This window comes from Colletes latitarsis, chromosome 2 (assembly GCF_051014445.1).
Source record: "Colletes latitarsis isolate SP2378_abdomen chromosome 2, iyColLati1, whole genome shotgun sequence".
Classification (NCBI taxonomy): Eukaryota; Metazoa; Arthropoda; class Insecta; order Hymenoptera; family Colletidae; genus Colletes; species Colletes latitarsis.
Window position 1 is genome coordinate 6,661,870 of NC_135135.1, and position 15,924 is coordinate 6,677,793.

Consider the following 15,924-nt stretch of genomic DNA (forward strand, 5'->3'; position numbering starts at 1 on the left):
GTTTCGCTGGTGACTCGCGATAAGAATTTTAGGAACAGGAAAGTCCTAGTTCTATTATCGTTCCGTCGTGAATCGTTACCGACAGTGAGCGGATTTGGTAAATCGAACGAGGAAGCGAATATTACGACGTTTCGTGACCCCCGATCTCGGGCTCCACGATCCAGAGGAGGAATGAAAGAAGCGATAATTTCGTAGGAAATTTATTTCGATCGTTACTCGACGCCGTGTCGCGCGACGTCTCCAAGTAACATCTCGTCTAGTTGTCTTTGGTTTCAGCGATACACACCTCCCGTCCAACGTCTTTCTCCGTCGAAGGTCGAACAGCTTTTCCACGCGCGTCATGTATGGTAATCGTACACGTAAGAATTAAAAACTAAGGACCGTTCGGATTCTCCCTCGACGCTTTGCATTTTTCTAGCAAAATTGCAGTCTCGCCGTCAGACTTGATCGACGGTGACGTCGACTCGATCATCCGTAGGATCGCTGTCGTACCGATTCGAGCTCAGAGCAGTTTGCTTGACACGATCTATGATGGGGCCGAGATCGTTGTTCAGGTACTCCCTGAACTGCTGGCATTTTTCCTTGGTGTTGATATCGTTAGAGCTTCCCCAAACGATGAGACCGTCGGCACCAAGATCCGAGATCTTCCGAAGAGTGGCCTCGAGATCAACCTGCAAAGATAAATCCATTTTCAAGACCGACCAGGGATGTTATCAGGTGACGCATCTTCCGATTCCCTAAAATGTTTTCAAAACGAAAGGACTCGCCTTATTCAAATACGCGTCCCTTTGATCCTGGTACTTGTACCAGTAATAGGGAAGAACCTTTTTCCTGGGCGTCATCTGCCGTGCTATCCTCAGGGCCTCCTTCACCCTACCGGCGACAAGGCCCACTTTTTGGATACTGGTTAGGCTCGACCTCAAGTACACCGACGGCAAGAGAACGTCCTCCAGCTCGAACAGCCATGACATCCTGAAAAAAAGGAACAGACGATGTTGGTTGTACGCTGTTTCCTTATCGGGACTGATTAGATAAGACAAATGTATCCGAGAACGAGTTAGATTTTAAACACGACCAAGTCCTTGGCATTGACACATTCCTGCCCCAAGTACGTTAATCTCTACGAGAGTCTCGTAATCTCTCCTCGAGGGTCTTTTCACGGCAACTGGAGCACGCGCTCACCTGGCAGAAGGTGCTAACCAAAGGAACGAAACTGACACCGAGCGACTGTGATAATCAATTAGACATGCTCTGGCACGACGAGACGTCTCGAACAAGTTGTTTAAAACACAGCACGAAAATCTTACTGAATCGCGTACTTATCGTTCTCCAGCATTGTTGTTTTATCGCATTGCGGACTGGGTTGATTCGGTGTCAAATTGTAGCAATAGGGATAGGCGTAATAGCCCCAACTAGCAAACGGTCTAGTTTCCTTAGCAGTCTTCAGCGTTTCTTCCATGAAAAGCTTCCCGTACTTCTCGAAGCTTCGTTTCGCTTCTTGTTCGACGAGTCGACTGTCCCAAAACGGATGCTTGCTTCGAACTAATTTTATGGAGAAATCCTTGTACGGCTGGAGGGAGGCCCAATTTTGTCGAAAGATTGGCCTCCAGCTTTCAAAATCGATCACCCCGACGCCGTGAAACGATTCGTCCGGTATCTGATTGATCAGGTGCTCCCGAAATACTTCCAGATGCTTGGTGAGATTACCTTCTTGCGGAACGCCGCCATTTCTCGCCACGACCGCCCCTGAATAATGTTTCGTTATTCCTTTTCCATCGATAAAGTCACAGGGATAAAAAAAAAAACGTTCGTCGATTTACCATTCGAGTCTTTCAACAATGCCGGGAACATTCCAGGATCGTAAAGTATCGCTATCTGATTCCCGCGAAACTCGTCCATGGCGTTCTGCAGAATCCCATACTTCTTGGACACTTCCTCGAACCGCAGACCGTACTTATGGCACATGAAGGTGGGCACGTTCCAATAGACGTCGAAACCGTGTCTGCCTTCGTCTTTGGGGGTGACCGGTCTGAAGCTGAAAAGAGAATCACGAGGCATTAGCGGGCCGAGAGTCGAGCGCGGCCAATGACACGAATTAGATAAGATATTTTCAGTCCTGAACTTGAACGCCTTATGGGTATTTCAGTAGCCTCAGGATGCACTTGCCAACGTTCGCGACAGTCTTTTCCTAGCGAAATAGTACGATGCTCGCTTCTATGGCTGTTTCGATTTTTACAGAGGAAAGATACGCGTGTTAAGTACCCAAATATGAATCCATCGGCCAGGAGTACGGGAGCCAGCAGGGACAGCAGCAACGGGATCATCCTCGAATTAGGTTGACAGGATCATGAATCGAAGGCAGCTCACGATGGAAGCTATCGTGGAAGTCTGGCGACGATGCAAAGCGAACAGGTCGCACGCCAGTACTTATTGATCTATCCTGATGGTACGTAGGATCGGCTGACTTCACGATGATCTCTGCTAAGTTTGTAGCGAATAAACGCCAACGACGATGATACAACAGCGGTGCGACTGAATTCCGCTCGATTTCAGGCCACTATTTATTCCACATCGTATGTCTCGTGTTCCCCACCTACGTCCTCGTCAGCGCTTCGTGCTGTTATCTGGCTCCGGGTATTGTTTGGTGATTTCTCGTTTCCGTTTTTTCTATTCCTTTATTCTTTTTTTTTCGCTTGGGCTTCGCGTGAAAGGGCATCACGCGTTAGAGATCAATCTCGCCGACAATAAGAGTGCATCGAGCTCCCCATGGAACACACTGCGAGATCAATGCAGCCGGCCTGCGTTCGCCGTGAATCGAAGACCCTCATCAAGGATGAACGACAACGTTGCATCTGGATCGGGATATGATCCGACAATAGAGACACGATCGTCTTTTCAGAATCGACGAGGCTTCTTTCCTTGGATGAAATGTGGTTTCCGTGGTGTTTTCGGCCGGTTACGCGTTCCGTTCAATTATTTTCGCGTTAAACAAACTGCGACTGCAAATTGACATTTTTATTGCGCTTCGTCGGGTCTCGGTGCAATTGGTTGATACGTTCTATAATCGTGTAGTAATTGGACATTATAGCGAGATACTCGTTCTGCTAATTGATGCTCGTAAATAAGGTTGCCGCGGATTGTACATGTATGCGGGTTGCTTATGCTTATTTTAATTATCCTTATACAGTAAAGTTCGACTCGTTTTGCAATCTATTTCTATGTAGAGAAAAATTATCAGGCAAGGAAAACGAACATGTTTCACGAAGGACGTGTTCCTATTTCGCGAGGTAAGATCGTGCGTAAATTGCTAGGAAGGTTATATTACAATTGGTTGCTAGTTTCGTTTGTAATTGTTTGGCGGTTACGTTCGAGAATGATCAATGTTTCCCGCGAAACAGCGCGGCAATTTATCGAGCCCGAAGATAATGAATGTATCCTTTTAATCTTAACGGCCGAATTGATTAGGCGAAACACTTTTACAAGGGTGTAAAAATTGTTTTTCGTGATCGTCTTTTTTACGCGTTAAGATAACAAGGCGATAACGACCAAGGCAACAATATATTTTTCCCTGTTAATCATATGCATATATATAGATAAACTTTCAAGGGCTTTTTGTCACCTTTGATGGAATTAAACTGTTGATGTTCCATATAAACTTATCTTCTTTGTGTATTCGGACGTAGACCTTTAACGTTAAATGTTTCTAAGAGAATGATTCGGGTAGATATTGCTCGATACCTATTCAAAAATTCATCAATGTTCAATAATTTAAATCATTTATCACACACGGATGTTCAAGATTCAGCCACTATCTAAACGAGTCTGTAAATGTCAGCTGCTATAATCGCTACAGGGCCATCGTTTCGCGCCTTTTATCTTGAAGAGACCTTGCATGACGCTCGTGCGTATATTGTGTGTTACATATTGATCTGCAACGGTCGTACGAGGACCTTGACTCGTATTAAGGGCATATATTGATGTAATGAAGAAACAGATACTAGTCAAGATCTTTGACGGACAAAATCAAACGTATCCTACTGTGAAAATTGTTTGCTGTATCACAAATTTTAGAAATAGTATATCCTAACGATGTCGATGTTCACACAACCATAAATTAATCTTGATACTGAAGTCGGAACAGCGGCGTTTCCCTTAATGACACTCCTTAGAAACTGGTTTCTTTCTGTGTCCGTTTGGTCTCACCGCTATCTAATCGGCGCCAGAAGCGGGACCCTTGTTACGCAATAACATCGTTTGAAGGTACCGGAAAAGAAAGCGGCGCTAAGGCAAACAATGTCAAATCGTAGACACTTCTGTGAAAACTGTAAACATATAAAGTGCAATAAATAAATTTAAACTTTATTCTGTATAGGAAGGGTAGGTTCGGGATAGTGGATTTTTGCCGACTAAGGGGAAAGTCACTAGATCCCCGTTATCCCTTCTCCTTTTCGGCACGCGTTTGGTCCTCGCGCCAAGACGCTTAACGTCTGCGCGATATAGATGCGCAGAATTAATTTTGATACGTGTAACCTATATGTGACAGATCGCATGAGGTTATAAAATAACGATGCTATTATTTATTATTAAAATAAGTTGTTAATTCAAGGATTTAATTATTATTCAATAAATATATTTCATTACGTTTACAGAATTAATTCCAGTACATGTCACTAAACTAAACCATAATTGAGTAAAAATGATAATTTTATTATATTATATGTGAATAATAACAATTTTGTATAAGTAAACTGCAACCATCTTTCTACTCTTATACTTTTAGGAATTCGTAACTACCGCTGCGGCATTTGTTCCAAATGTTGACAAATGTTTAAATTTGTTTGAAACTTTGATTCATATTTGTACAATAATATCGGTATACTTTTTAAGTTTTGGAGCATTTAAACAGGTTTGGCAACTGTAACCTTCAGAAGTGCCTTTTTGGAGCATCATGACCGTTCCTGAAGAGTAATAAAAGAACTAACGAAATGGTATCTTACGAGGTCAGCAAAAAGTCATTGTGCTAGATCTTTTCATAGAATATTTAATAACAAAATTAATAATGCTTCAGTACTTCTTTATTTTATATTTATAATATACAGAATACATTGAAATTACGTATACTTTGAGATAATCTAATATGTGCTATGTATTCCATATATCTTGAAATACTATAATGTGCTCATTCTGTACGTTTTCCATATTTTAATGCAGTGTGATGTACTGTATATTCTTTATTCTTTGGAGTATTTTGCGCGCGCGTGTGTATGGATAACATGCGTGTAGTATCACTATACACATCAGGTAACGCCATCTAGCGACAAAAGTACCTCAAAATATAGAAAGAACATACAGTTTAAATTAGAACATCTCAAATCTTGAGAGTTTAGGATCTGTCTTTTTTTTTAATAAACTCATGGAGCACTTTAAATTCTATTTAACGTGTAGTATATGCAAAATTGTATATTTTACATTATAATTAAAAATTTCATTACATTAGTTGACTTTGAAAATGTTTATTTCTCCATTGGTTATGTACGAAATTATCCAAAAGAGGAATTACGATATTTGTAATTACGAAGTTGATTGATCAGTAGCTTACATTTCAAAAGCACATATATATTCTTGTATAAAGAAGTATTAGATGTTTTATTAAATTTAATAATTTGTCAACTTATGAAGGAAATGATACCACTAGTACCTATAAAGTTTCATTAGTATAAACTATACACATTTAAATAGTTACATTTGCTTCGGTGCGATGCAAATATTAACAAGTATCGAAATTAATTCTAGAAACGTAGTGAAAGATATTTCGTAAATGTTTTTTTATTGAATAAATAATCTAGTTTATTAATTACATATGATTCACTGGCAGAAAAGTATTTTGCAGTGACTTATAAGTTTTGGAAGGTTAAAGTCACTCCATCGTTCGATATAATGTGTCAGCGTTTACGTCAAACATCGTCGTACGAGACGTAGACACGTATCAAAAAGAAATAACGGAATCTAGTGGTTTTCTCTTTACATGACATAAATCTTTGCAATCGATTGCTACGTGTAAAGAGAAAGTGAAATTTATGGGTGAAGTTGTAGGGTCAAAATAAAGGGGTAAACAAACACAGGGAACAATTTATTTTCGACCTCGTTTTATTTAAACTCTTCCACTCTCACTTCGGCATATTTTTGCGACCTATTTAATCAAGAAGATGCTGAAAGAACCCGGTCTCGGGTTACATAACATAACGTCCAGGAGTTTTTTTTATTGAAAACTGTGAATGCCTTCGCGATTGATGTACCCGCAGGAAAATTCCCCTACCGCGTGGCTTCTGCAAATTACTAATGTACGATATTTATCTACATTGCTCGAGTCACGCACATACGTATATACACACGCGCTGCACAAGCGTATTACGATCTCGACCTTGACCTAATGTCATGATCATGAGTGAAGGCGGAGACGAGGATGACGTCCGCGAAACCGAGAGATTCAATAGGACATCCTGTTTAATTTGACAAGGAATTATCGATTCCTTTTACATATCGAATGCGCCTTAAACGCCCATCGGTAGGAGTCGAGGTCGTGCTTGTTCTCGTTTTAACGTCGCTTCATTTTCTTTTCTATTAGTTTCGTAACGTCCATTCCCCTTTTTATATCGTTTATCCTTTTGGTAAGCTTGCACGTGCGAAAATTTTATTTTCTAGACAACGATTCGTTGATCTAGAATTCTACTGGAGCACCAAACCAATTTTTCCGGATGTCATGCTAGGGCAACGCCAATTGTACAAGTAATATTGAAGATTTCCGTCACCTATACCGAATTTTAAAGGCTCTAGGAACTCCTTGTTGTCCATAAGGTCTAACGCGTTGAACACGTCGAAACCGAGCTGAAAATGTTACAAACGTAATGTTTGCTTCGTATTATTAGAAATGTAAACTGTGAAACTTACATTACGCGCCGATATCAATGCATCAGTCATAAGTTCGAGCCAAGGAGTCACGGTGGACACGTTGTAAAAACTATACGCGGCCCTGAGCGTCTTGTGCGTCACATGATGCATTATGGAACTTGGTAATGTATAGTAACTAACCATGTCAGTGATTTTACCATCATTTTCCACTACGAAACTGTTAATTATTCCATTTTGTGGAAGGAACCAGTGTTGGAATTCGTCGACCGTAAAAGTCGGAGCCAAGTCGAATTTTTCCAAATACTGAAACATAAATTAACTCGACAATATATTGCAACTTTACTTTTTTTTACTTCCATATCTTAATTCCCCAACAATTATTACTTCGGTTAATATTTTGTGAGCTTGTGGTATGTCAGCTGGAACCAGTTTCCTAAATCCTGGTACTTTTGTATTTTCTGGTAGCTTATATAATTTTAAAGTTCTCTGCATAGTCATATTGCGAGATAAATGAGAGAACTTTATTTCAATTAGTTTCTTTGGATTAAGGGAACGATGCCAGTACCTATAGAAACGATTTAATGATAAAATAACTAGAAATATTGACACTTATTAACCTTCTGCTACCACGTTCAGCTGCACACCTGCAAGTTGCTATTGGTTTCGGCAATACCACACCAGCAGTATACGCAGCCTGAAAAATACCTTGTAGATTAACTCTCCTAGTTATTTCACGTATTAACACTGGTGCAACTCTTTTTGATCTTAACTTCTTATGCACACATAAGAAATTTATTTCCACCATTTTCTGAGAACTAAAATTTTGTTTGTATATTAAATGCCAAAGGTTATGTTACTGAAAAATATCTAAAACCTACTGATCGTATACACGAAGTGTAGCTGGGATAGCGGAAATGAAACCGACTAGACGTCCGCTTTTTGTGACTCGTACCCCACAGTGCCACTCCTTACACCAACCTGGAGGTTGCAGTGCCCTAAAAGGAACTATCTAAAAACTTACCAACTTAAAATAATTTATAAATTTTATAAACTGGCATTTTATATACCACTTCAAAAAATTTGGTGGATAGTCAAATCTAAACATAGCATCATCATCTTCCACATAATTTTCAGCCAACAAAGTATATAATTCAGATAAAACTAAAGGATCATCAAGATTCAATGTATCCCATTGAAAGTCTGCTGGCAATGAATATGGTTCTGGCCTTATGGCTGTTTTATCAGGTTCGATAGGTTCATTTTTCACAATTTTTTCATCTATATACAATAGATAGATAGTGTAAGTTTTTCTTCATAAAATTACATTAACGCTTCAGCAGATTATGATGAATCGTTTACCCATTTTTGGGACAGGCTGAGTACTCCAAAATTCATATGATTTTTGCATAGCTTCTTCTTGAGTCTTGGCAGCTTTTTGTTGTATATTAAACACTTCCATAGCCATTTGTATGTCTTTCATCCAGATATTACATTTGTTATGCATGTCATGTTCGTCTCTATGACTGGTATGGTTATGATTTTCACTGGTGGCATGCACCATTTCATTCTTCTTTTTGCGATGTCTCGTTTTTGAACTAAATTATACACATTTAAGTTTTACCACCTTATATATTGTTAATGAAAATGGCTTGTAACACACACGCTCACAGATAAACATCTTAATAGCAAAATGCAAAAGCTTAAAACAAAAAGACAGGAAGGGTCAAGGAAAGGATAAGAGGTCAGATTTTTATAAAACGAACATTTATTTTACAAGGATTAAATGAAACAGAATTGGTTAATATTAACTACATAATTGTATGCTTGCAATTTATCGAATCATTTATAAAGCAACGTGCTACAATTTTAAGGTGCTGCATAGTAGGTTACTGTGACGCGTAACCGTAATCGTACATTTTCGATATAATTCCAGATATTAAGATATAAAGATACAGAACATTTTATATTATTTTTAGTTTATACAAAAACAAGACCATTGACAATTACAAGACGATCGCAGAGAAACAAGTATAAACTGTGTCTACGGGACTACCGGCCATCCATCGCTTCCACGCATAGTGTATCAAAGGAAATAGTTTTCCAGTTGTGCCATTCGAAAATCGAACAGTAAATGTTTCTCGTGGAATACACTATCGTTCACATACCTTTTGGATTTTCCATCTTTTTCATGAATTTCATCCTTCTTAGCCTCTCGTTCCACGACTTGACTCTTTTCCTCCATTTTAATATAGATTTTGACAATGCGCGTGCGCGGGACACAGTGGCTCCGCCTGGCAGATTTCGAACAGAAAAACGAGACGTCACGTGATTCTTGTTTTACAGATAATCTTTTTGAAAAATCATCTTTGTATCAACGAATCAAAATTATTATAACGTTAACACGATAATCCTTTAAATATCGGAATTAATTACTCGAAGTATCTTCCTTGGTATACGTGTAATACGAATCAGTCGAAGTCTTTGAAAAATGTCCATTACAATCGGAGGCAATTAAAACGTGTGTTAAACTTTTCCATTTTTTCGTTTTAAAATGTTTCTATATTCGTAAAATAGACGCGTAAGGTATTCGTTCATTAATGTTGTCAGAAAGTAAATTGATGTAAGATTATGTATTACAGGTCGTGTATGATTGATTCTATTTGAAAAAGTGGTCGTACATGTGGCATTCGAAAAAAAAGCGGGAATATGGCGTCTATTTGCGTGAATAGTTAATCAAAATTATCGAATATTAGTTATGCAGTATTTCTTTTCTAGCAACTTGAAATTAATTTAATTTAAATATATTATATTGTGTAATATAATTTAAGTATTTAAAGATTTACGTCCATCTTGATGAAATTCCATGTTCCGTATTAATCGATGTACTTCGAAACGAATATTAGGTTTAGGTTTTTCATATTTTAAACAAGAAAAAATATTCAGGAAATGGCAGTCTGACAAGTATAGTTTTCTTTATTTCATTACCAACAGTATTCTTACATCTTCATGCCGAAACAATGTATAATTTCTATATCATAATATATATATTCATTCATTCATTTATTTATTTATTTATGTATATAATTGTTAGTGATCGTAATAGCAATAAATAGTCTGTAGTAGGCGAGTTTGTAGGTATGTAAACAGCTTTTAGGTACGCGTAATTCCAGTTTATCGATAATTCAAACTCGCGCGCGCGTCACGCTCGCGTAATTCGCGATTTGCATATCTGTTTGCTAAACACGGCATACGAGAGTGCTCGTGAGTTTACAGCGAGCGACGCGCCAAATTTTCCCTTTAAGAAATTCCTTACCGACGAAAATCGAACGTCCTCGCTTCTGCTCGAACGATAAGAGTCGAATGGAAAATTGATTTCGGAAAGAACAGAGTGTTGCTTCCAGTATACAGTTTTTCCTTTGAAGATTCAGAAAATCGAGTATCGAGAAGAGGTAGTTGTGAGAAGAACTTAGAACGGTTTCGCGGTTTTAAAGAAACTTGCGACAATTAGGTGTTCGTTTGGACGAGGCGTGTTGTTCAAGAAATGGTATTAAGCAGCGCAGTAACAAATATTTGGGAATTTTCAAAAATTTTCTTTTGCTCAGAAGACAAAAAGAAATCGAGTTAACGGGAGGAAATTAATTAAATTACAACAGTAAAACAGTATTAATCGATGTTGCAAGAATGTTCAAGAACTTTTTCGCGTTTAAAAGACACTTCAAAGTGTTCGAGCACATGTATTCGTTTTAAAGAAAAGAAAAGGATAATCAATTCGTACGATCATTTAGAATTACAGGTTCCAGTGAATGATCAGTGGTTACACCAGGAAGGGAATGGAAGAAAGTGGTTTCCTACGTTATGTTCTAGACGAAATAGTTGCGAATCATATGAGGTATTCGCAGGTTTTTTTTTTTTAACAAGTGCCTTGAGGATAATGTTCGATCGGCAGGTACTGAAATTCTGAACGAACCAACAGGGATACACCAAATGTTTCATTTCTCGCGAATAGACGAAATGAAATTCTTGAATCAGGGCTTCCGGGAGCCGAGAATCGACGCTTCTCTCTTCGTTGTTGCGCCCGTTGTTTCATCGCGAAAACGACGTTAGCCGCGCATTCGATCGAAACGAAACGACTCAATAAAACTAAGTCGCGCGGAAAGTGATCTTTCGTTTTGTCCTCTCGGCGACGACGGGAGCCCGTTCGATCCTTAACCACGAACTTACACCTTAGATTTCTTTTCGTTTTAACAAGGCATAGCAACTACGCTACTACGAGAAGAGAACAATTCCTTTTTCCATCACTGAGAGACTCCGAACGGCCCTCGAACGTCGACTACAGGTGTCGTAGACGAGGGTTTTTTTTTTCTCGTCCTCTGAATAACCTGCGAGATTCCTGACGTTTTCGTTCCTTTGGCGGCGGGTGAGTGATTATTCTTCGGCGCCCAATTAACGAAGGGAAAGATGAGACTAATTCGACTACCTTACGCCGCTAAGATACATCATCGCCGTGTAATAATACGATACGACTTCGTCTGCGATTCGCAATTTATCTTGCGCCATCAACAAGGACAAATAGAAATATTAGGGTGTCCCAAAAAATATTACGAAATTTTAGTCAGTTTGGTTCTTGTTACTGTTTGGTCGGTGCACATGAAATGTCGTTTTTCTGATGTTTCAATTAGCCGGGTCTATAACATTCATTTTAGTCTGCTCGGTAATTATTTAGAAGCTTGCCCTCCTCACTGATTTTCGTGACCTTGAAATATGTTGTCATCATTCTGAACAACTTTTCCCTATACATGTTACCGCCGCTCGGCCTTAGTTTCCGAGATATTTGCAAAAATCTTTAGTTAAACTTAGATTACAAGTACACTTCACTTCGGCATAGGCTATCGCTTAACGGCGTTTATAACGTATTCTTCTTCTTACAATAGTTATGTTTTTGCGTTTGTTTGGGTATTTGATACGTATTTCTTCCACGTGATGTCTTGTCATTAGTTTACGAGCGAGCTGTTGACAAACTCACGAGTATCGGTGTCGTTAAAGTCGTTATAGTGCTAAGAAATTCACTCAAAATGGAATTATATGAATTTTTAAATCTGTATAATGATTACGATAAGTTGTTAAAGTCTTTAATCGAACGAAAAGTAATTCATGCTACAATAAATTATATAAAGTGCAATAAGATAATGTAATACATACTATTGTTACCAAACCTCCTCGCCGCCAGAAAATATAACCTCAAACCACTTCAATTACTCTTTCAATCAGCATTCAGTCTCCATTTTTTCCCGGAATACAGTGTACTGGTGACATAAGTATAACTACAGTTTTTTACGAATGTAACATGTATAGGGAAAAGTTGTTCAGAATGATGACCTTGACAACATATTTCAAGGTCACGAAAATCGGTGAGGAGGGCAAACTGGTAAATAATTACCTAAAAACAATAAAACTCCATTATTAGCAATGATGAATACTTGATTTGCAAAATTAACTAAAAGATGAAATCAATCGTTATTTGTCGAAAGTAACGATTCAAAATGCTTCAAGCATTAAAGTATGAAGTTTTGGCACATCCTCCCTATTCTTCAGACATTACCTCTACAGACTTTCACTTTTTTAAATATTTAGACCACTTTTCGAAGGACAAAGAAAGTATAATAACAGCATTTCAAGAATTTTTAGACTCTAGAAGTGATAATTTTGTTAAATCTCGGATATTCAAATTAGTTAATCGTTGGGAAAAATGTGTACAACCACGCGAAAATTATTTCGAACGAACGTACCATGTTTAAAAAACACTACGCACGGTTAAAGTTTTATTCGTAAAAACGACATTTCACATGCACCAATTTTAACAGTAAACCGTCTATCGAAATAAAGTGCACGTATTAATGTATCATTGGAAAATTCTTTTTGCGCTGATTAAGAAAATATATCTTACATTTGTTTGCGTTTTCATTGGTCGCTTGGTGAAATAAATGAAAGTTACGATGCCTCGGCACCATTATCGGAAACAAACGGTGTCCATTTTTTGATGGAATGCGGGAAAATGAAGAACAATGAAATACAGTTGTTCACGGTACGACGACAGACTTTTTCGTGGCAGTTATAATCGAATAAATCGAAGTTTCGAAATACGTCATATGTTCCAGGACACCTCAATAGTTAGAGCCTTGCGGAAAAGAAGATATGTTCGAGTGACGAGCGTGCCCCGGCATGGATCGTAACGATGAGATGCGGTCGGTGTGCACACGCAGCGATTAAAGGAGAACATTAGGAATAGGAGTAAGTTGAGAGGTTGTATCAGTCGCTTCGTTTTCAGGTTTCAACGACAGTTTTTGGCTAACGAATCCAGGGTCTCCCTAGACACTGTCGGAGGATCGTTCGACGATGTTTCACGGTTGGTGTTTTCTAACCGGTTCTTCCGCGTTGCTGCTCCCTCAGCAGTGATATGCATAGAAGAGTGAGGCCAGGAGCCATAGAGTGCCAGTCCCGTAGGATCGGCTGCCCTCGACCCCGTTTCTGCCGGGTCGTTTGCGCTTCGGCTTCGACTTGGCGCGCCGTTTACGCGAGAAAATGGCGTTGGTGGCGTTGGTCGGCGAGTCGATGTTGCAGTAGCTCAGATCGCAGCAGCTGATGCAGATCTGGAACGAAATAACCGAATTTATTTCACCCGCATGCGTGACCGTTTTCTCCCCGTCCGTTTTTTTTTGCTTTAGCTCGATCGTGGACAGGAAAGAACGGCCAGGTACTAGGAAAAATTCGCTATTTCGCACCTGCTGCGTATCCACCGGTATGCAACCGACCGACGCTGGGCCGCATTCCTCGCTGCTCGCGCAGCTCTTGCTCACCTGAAATGGAAACGCGTTTTATCGTCGATCGTTTCGCGCGGCTTTGTTTTCGGGACGCAGATCGTTGCTCCATATGTGCTCGTTCGTGCGTTCGTTCTCGATCTTTCGCGGAAGAATGGTTTTGTCGTCTGATGTAACCGGGGCTATTGATCCCCGTTGTCGTTAGAAGCCACCGATGTTCGTCTGTTTAATTCATGGCTCTTCGATTTCCTGTACGTAGGATATTCGTCGTAACGATCGCCGCGGACTATGAAACATCGGGGACGGGATTTTCGATAGAAATGGCTGGAAGCTCTCAAACGGTACGAAATTGCCACATGTTTCGAAATTATTACTTTTCGTCGACTGCGTCCGGGCGTACTTTAATTTTATTTTATGCGGAATCGACGTTCTGTCTGAAAATTGTACCGGCCGTTTCATTAGGTTCAGAACAACCAAATAACTTTTTTAATTTTGAAGGCACGAAGGAACTTGAACAACATAGTTTGCATAACTTTAAGGCGCAAATACGATAGAGAAAGAAGTTCCTTTTCGTGGTCGAAACTTTTTCAGTTTCGAAGGTCATCTTTTTTATTTCACAGCAAAATCCTGACAAATTATATCGAATACTAAAGTAAACGATAATTATTTGAAATAACAGTTCAATATTTTATTTCCTGTGACGTTATTTGAAAAAGTCCGAACCTTAATCCAATTGAAAATATTTAGTGTCAATTGGAAAAAAAGTTTCGTAAACACCACATTTCGAATAAATTGGAATTAAAACGAATAATTTCAGCAGAATGGCCTAAAATTGGTCCATTCTATGCCAAATAGATTAAAAGAAATAGTGAAACGAAAAGGACATGTTACAAGATATTAAATTCGAATTTAATACGGTGTTATATAAAATGTGCCAATACTTTTGTCCAGGTATCAGACGATAATAGAACAGATTTTCATTAATTATATGTTCTCTATTTTATTAATTTTGTTCTGCCTTTGTGTATAGGTAAATGAGATATTGCAAATAAAGATAGAAGCGATACAAACAATTTTTTCAATAGTTTTTAACGTTTTTATACCAAATCGTGGACTGTGCCAATAATTATGTCCACCACTGTATGTATAATAGATACAAGATTTGAAACACATGTCAATAACAATGTGACTCAAAGAAAAGTGTGTAAAAATAGGTCTGAGTTAGAGGTTGAAAGGTGAAGAATATAATTACACGTGCTAAAATAGGAAACAAATCCGTCTAAAAGTTCGTTAATGTTAAATTGTTTATGATGTATTTAAAATTTTTTAAAATTTCAACAATTAAAAAAACTAGGAAGTCTAAAATATGCTATAGTCAGATCCATCTGTTTTATTTTTTCGTTTTATGTAGAATATGTATCTGGAAAGAACCAAAAACTAAATTGATCGAAAGTGATTTTATGAAATATTATAATATAACATATTATTTGAAATTGCATGTCAAATAACCAAGCGTAGTTGATACTAACAAGACGAATTTATTGATCCATTGTGTTCATGGGCTTAAAAAAGGGTTCAGAAGCGAATAGATTATTAAATTACTTCATTTATTTTAGTAATAGTTTTTCAAAATCAATACAAACGTACAATAACAGATTGTAATGTTCCGTCGTTCTTTTGGTGCAGGGAAAATATCCTCTACCTCATCTATAAAAAGAAATTTAATGGTGTCGATTCTGGAGTCTGAGATGGCCATTGGAGTTGTCCATTACGTCCATTACATTATACGAAACAACGAATAAATAGGAGTTCTGCTGCAGTTACACCGGAAATGACCGAAAGAACATTACAATCTGTTATGGCGCGTTTGGGAGAATATAATATTGCTATGGAGCATCATTTTGTACGTTTACTAACCATACAAGGTAATGTAATAACCTATTCCTTTTCATTCAAATTGTGGAATTCTATTTCAAGTTTATATTAACTTGAATCTATCTTTTGCTATGTGTAAATGCCACGACGATAAGGTTACCGATAGCAAACTTGATATTACACTGTTTGATATTAACAATATAATTTTGTACAATTTCAACTGTAATATCTTTCTTAAATCTTTTGTAATTCCTAGTATCATTGTTTCAATCAGTGCATATAAATTCTTTCACACTTTTAATTTTAATATCTTTTATAACAATGT

At 38.2% G+C, this 15,924-nt stretch overlaps 3 protein-coding genes across 5 annotated transcripts in view; all 3 read right to left on the reverse strand.

Annotated features, from left to right (window-relative positions):
• Positions 1-184: 184 nt before the first annotated feature.
• LOC143348843 (hyaluronidase-like) lies at positions 185-2,391 on the reverse strand. The gene is made up of 5 exons (XM_076779507.1): positions 2,263-2,391; positions 1,821-2,035; positions 1,320-1,746; positions 768-972; positions 185-671 (listed from the first exon to the last, which is right to left on the reverse strand). The coding sequence occupies exons 1-5, from the start codon at positions 2,322-2,324 to the stop codon at positions 438-440; spliced, it is 1,143 nt and encodes a 380-aa protein (XP_076635622.1). The 5' UTR covers positions 2,325-2,391; the 3' UTR covers positions 185-437.
• A 3,349-nt stretch (positions 2,392-5,740) lies between these two features.
• On the reverse strand, positions 5,741-9,204 carry Nmt (N-myristoyl transferase). Its single transcript, XM_076779451.1, has 8 exons — positions 9,075-9,204; positions 8,269-8,504; positions 7,977-8,187; positions 7,788-7,904; positions 7,554-7,724; positions 7,294-7,474; positions 6,949-7,212; positions 5,741-6,885 (listed from the first exon to the last, which is right to left on the reverse strand). Exons 1-8 carry the CDS (start codon positions 9,149-9,151, stop codon positions 6,727-6,729), a joined length of 1,416 nt encoding a protein of 471 aa, XP_076635566.1. The 5' UTR covers positions 9,152-9,204; the 3' UTR covers positions 5,741-6,726.
• A 435-nt stretch (positions 9,205-9,639) lies between these two features.
• LOC143348928 (uncharacterized) overlaps positions 9,640-15,924 on the reverse strand; it is a 280,486-nt gene continuing 274,201 nt past the window's right edge. The window contains exons 5-6 of one of the 3 annotated variants that reach the window (XM_076779696.1): positions 13,689-13,763; positions 9,640-13,556 (exon numbers count right to left, since the gene is read on the reverse strand). In XM_076779696.1, the coding sequence (XP_076635811.1) occupies positions 13,353-13,556; positions 13,689-13,763 (279 nt within the window). In that variant the 3' untranslated portion in view covers positions 9,640-13,352. The remainder of the gene's footprint in view (positions 13,557-13,688; positions 13,764-15,924) is intronic. The other 2 variants (XM_076779686.1, XM_076779675.1) reach the window with 2 other exon arrangements.

Coding starts and splice junctions, on each gene's coding strand:
- Nmt (XM_076779451.1), bottom strand. CDS start 9,151: ATGGAGGAAAAGAGTCAAGTCGTGGAACGAGAGGCTAAGAAGGATGAA. Junction 7,905..7,976: donor CCACCAAATTTTTTGAAGTG/GTATATAAAATG, acceptor AGTTCCTTTTAG/GGCACTGCAACCTCCAGGTT. Junction 7,213..7,293: donor CTCACAAAATATTAACCGAA/GTAATAATTGTT, acceptor TTTATGTTTCAG/TATTTGGAAAAATTCGACTT.
- LOC143348843 (XM_076779507.1), bottom strand. CDS start 2,324: ATGATCCCGTTGCTGCTGTCCCTGCTGGCTCCCGTACTCCTGGCCGAT. Junction 2,036..2,262: donor GCCGATGGATTCATATTTGG/GTACTTAACACG, acceptor TTCTCTTTTCAG/CTTCAGACCGGTCACCCCCA. Junction 672..767: donor GGGACGCGTATTTGAATAAG/GCGAGTCCTTTC, acceptor TTATCTTTGCAG/GTTGATCTCGAGGCCACTCT.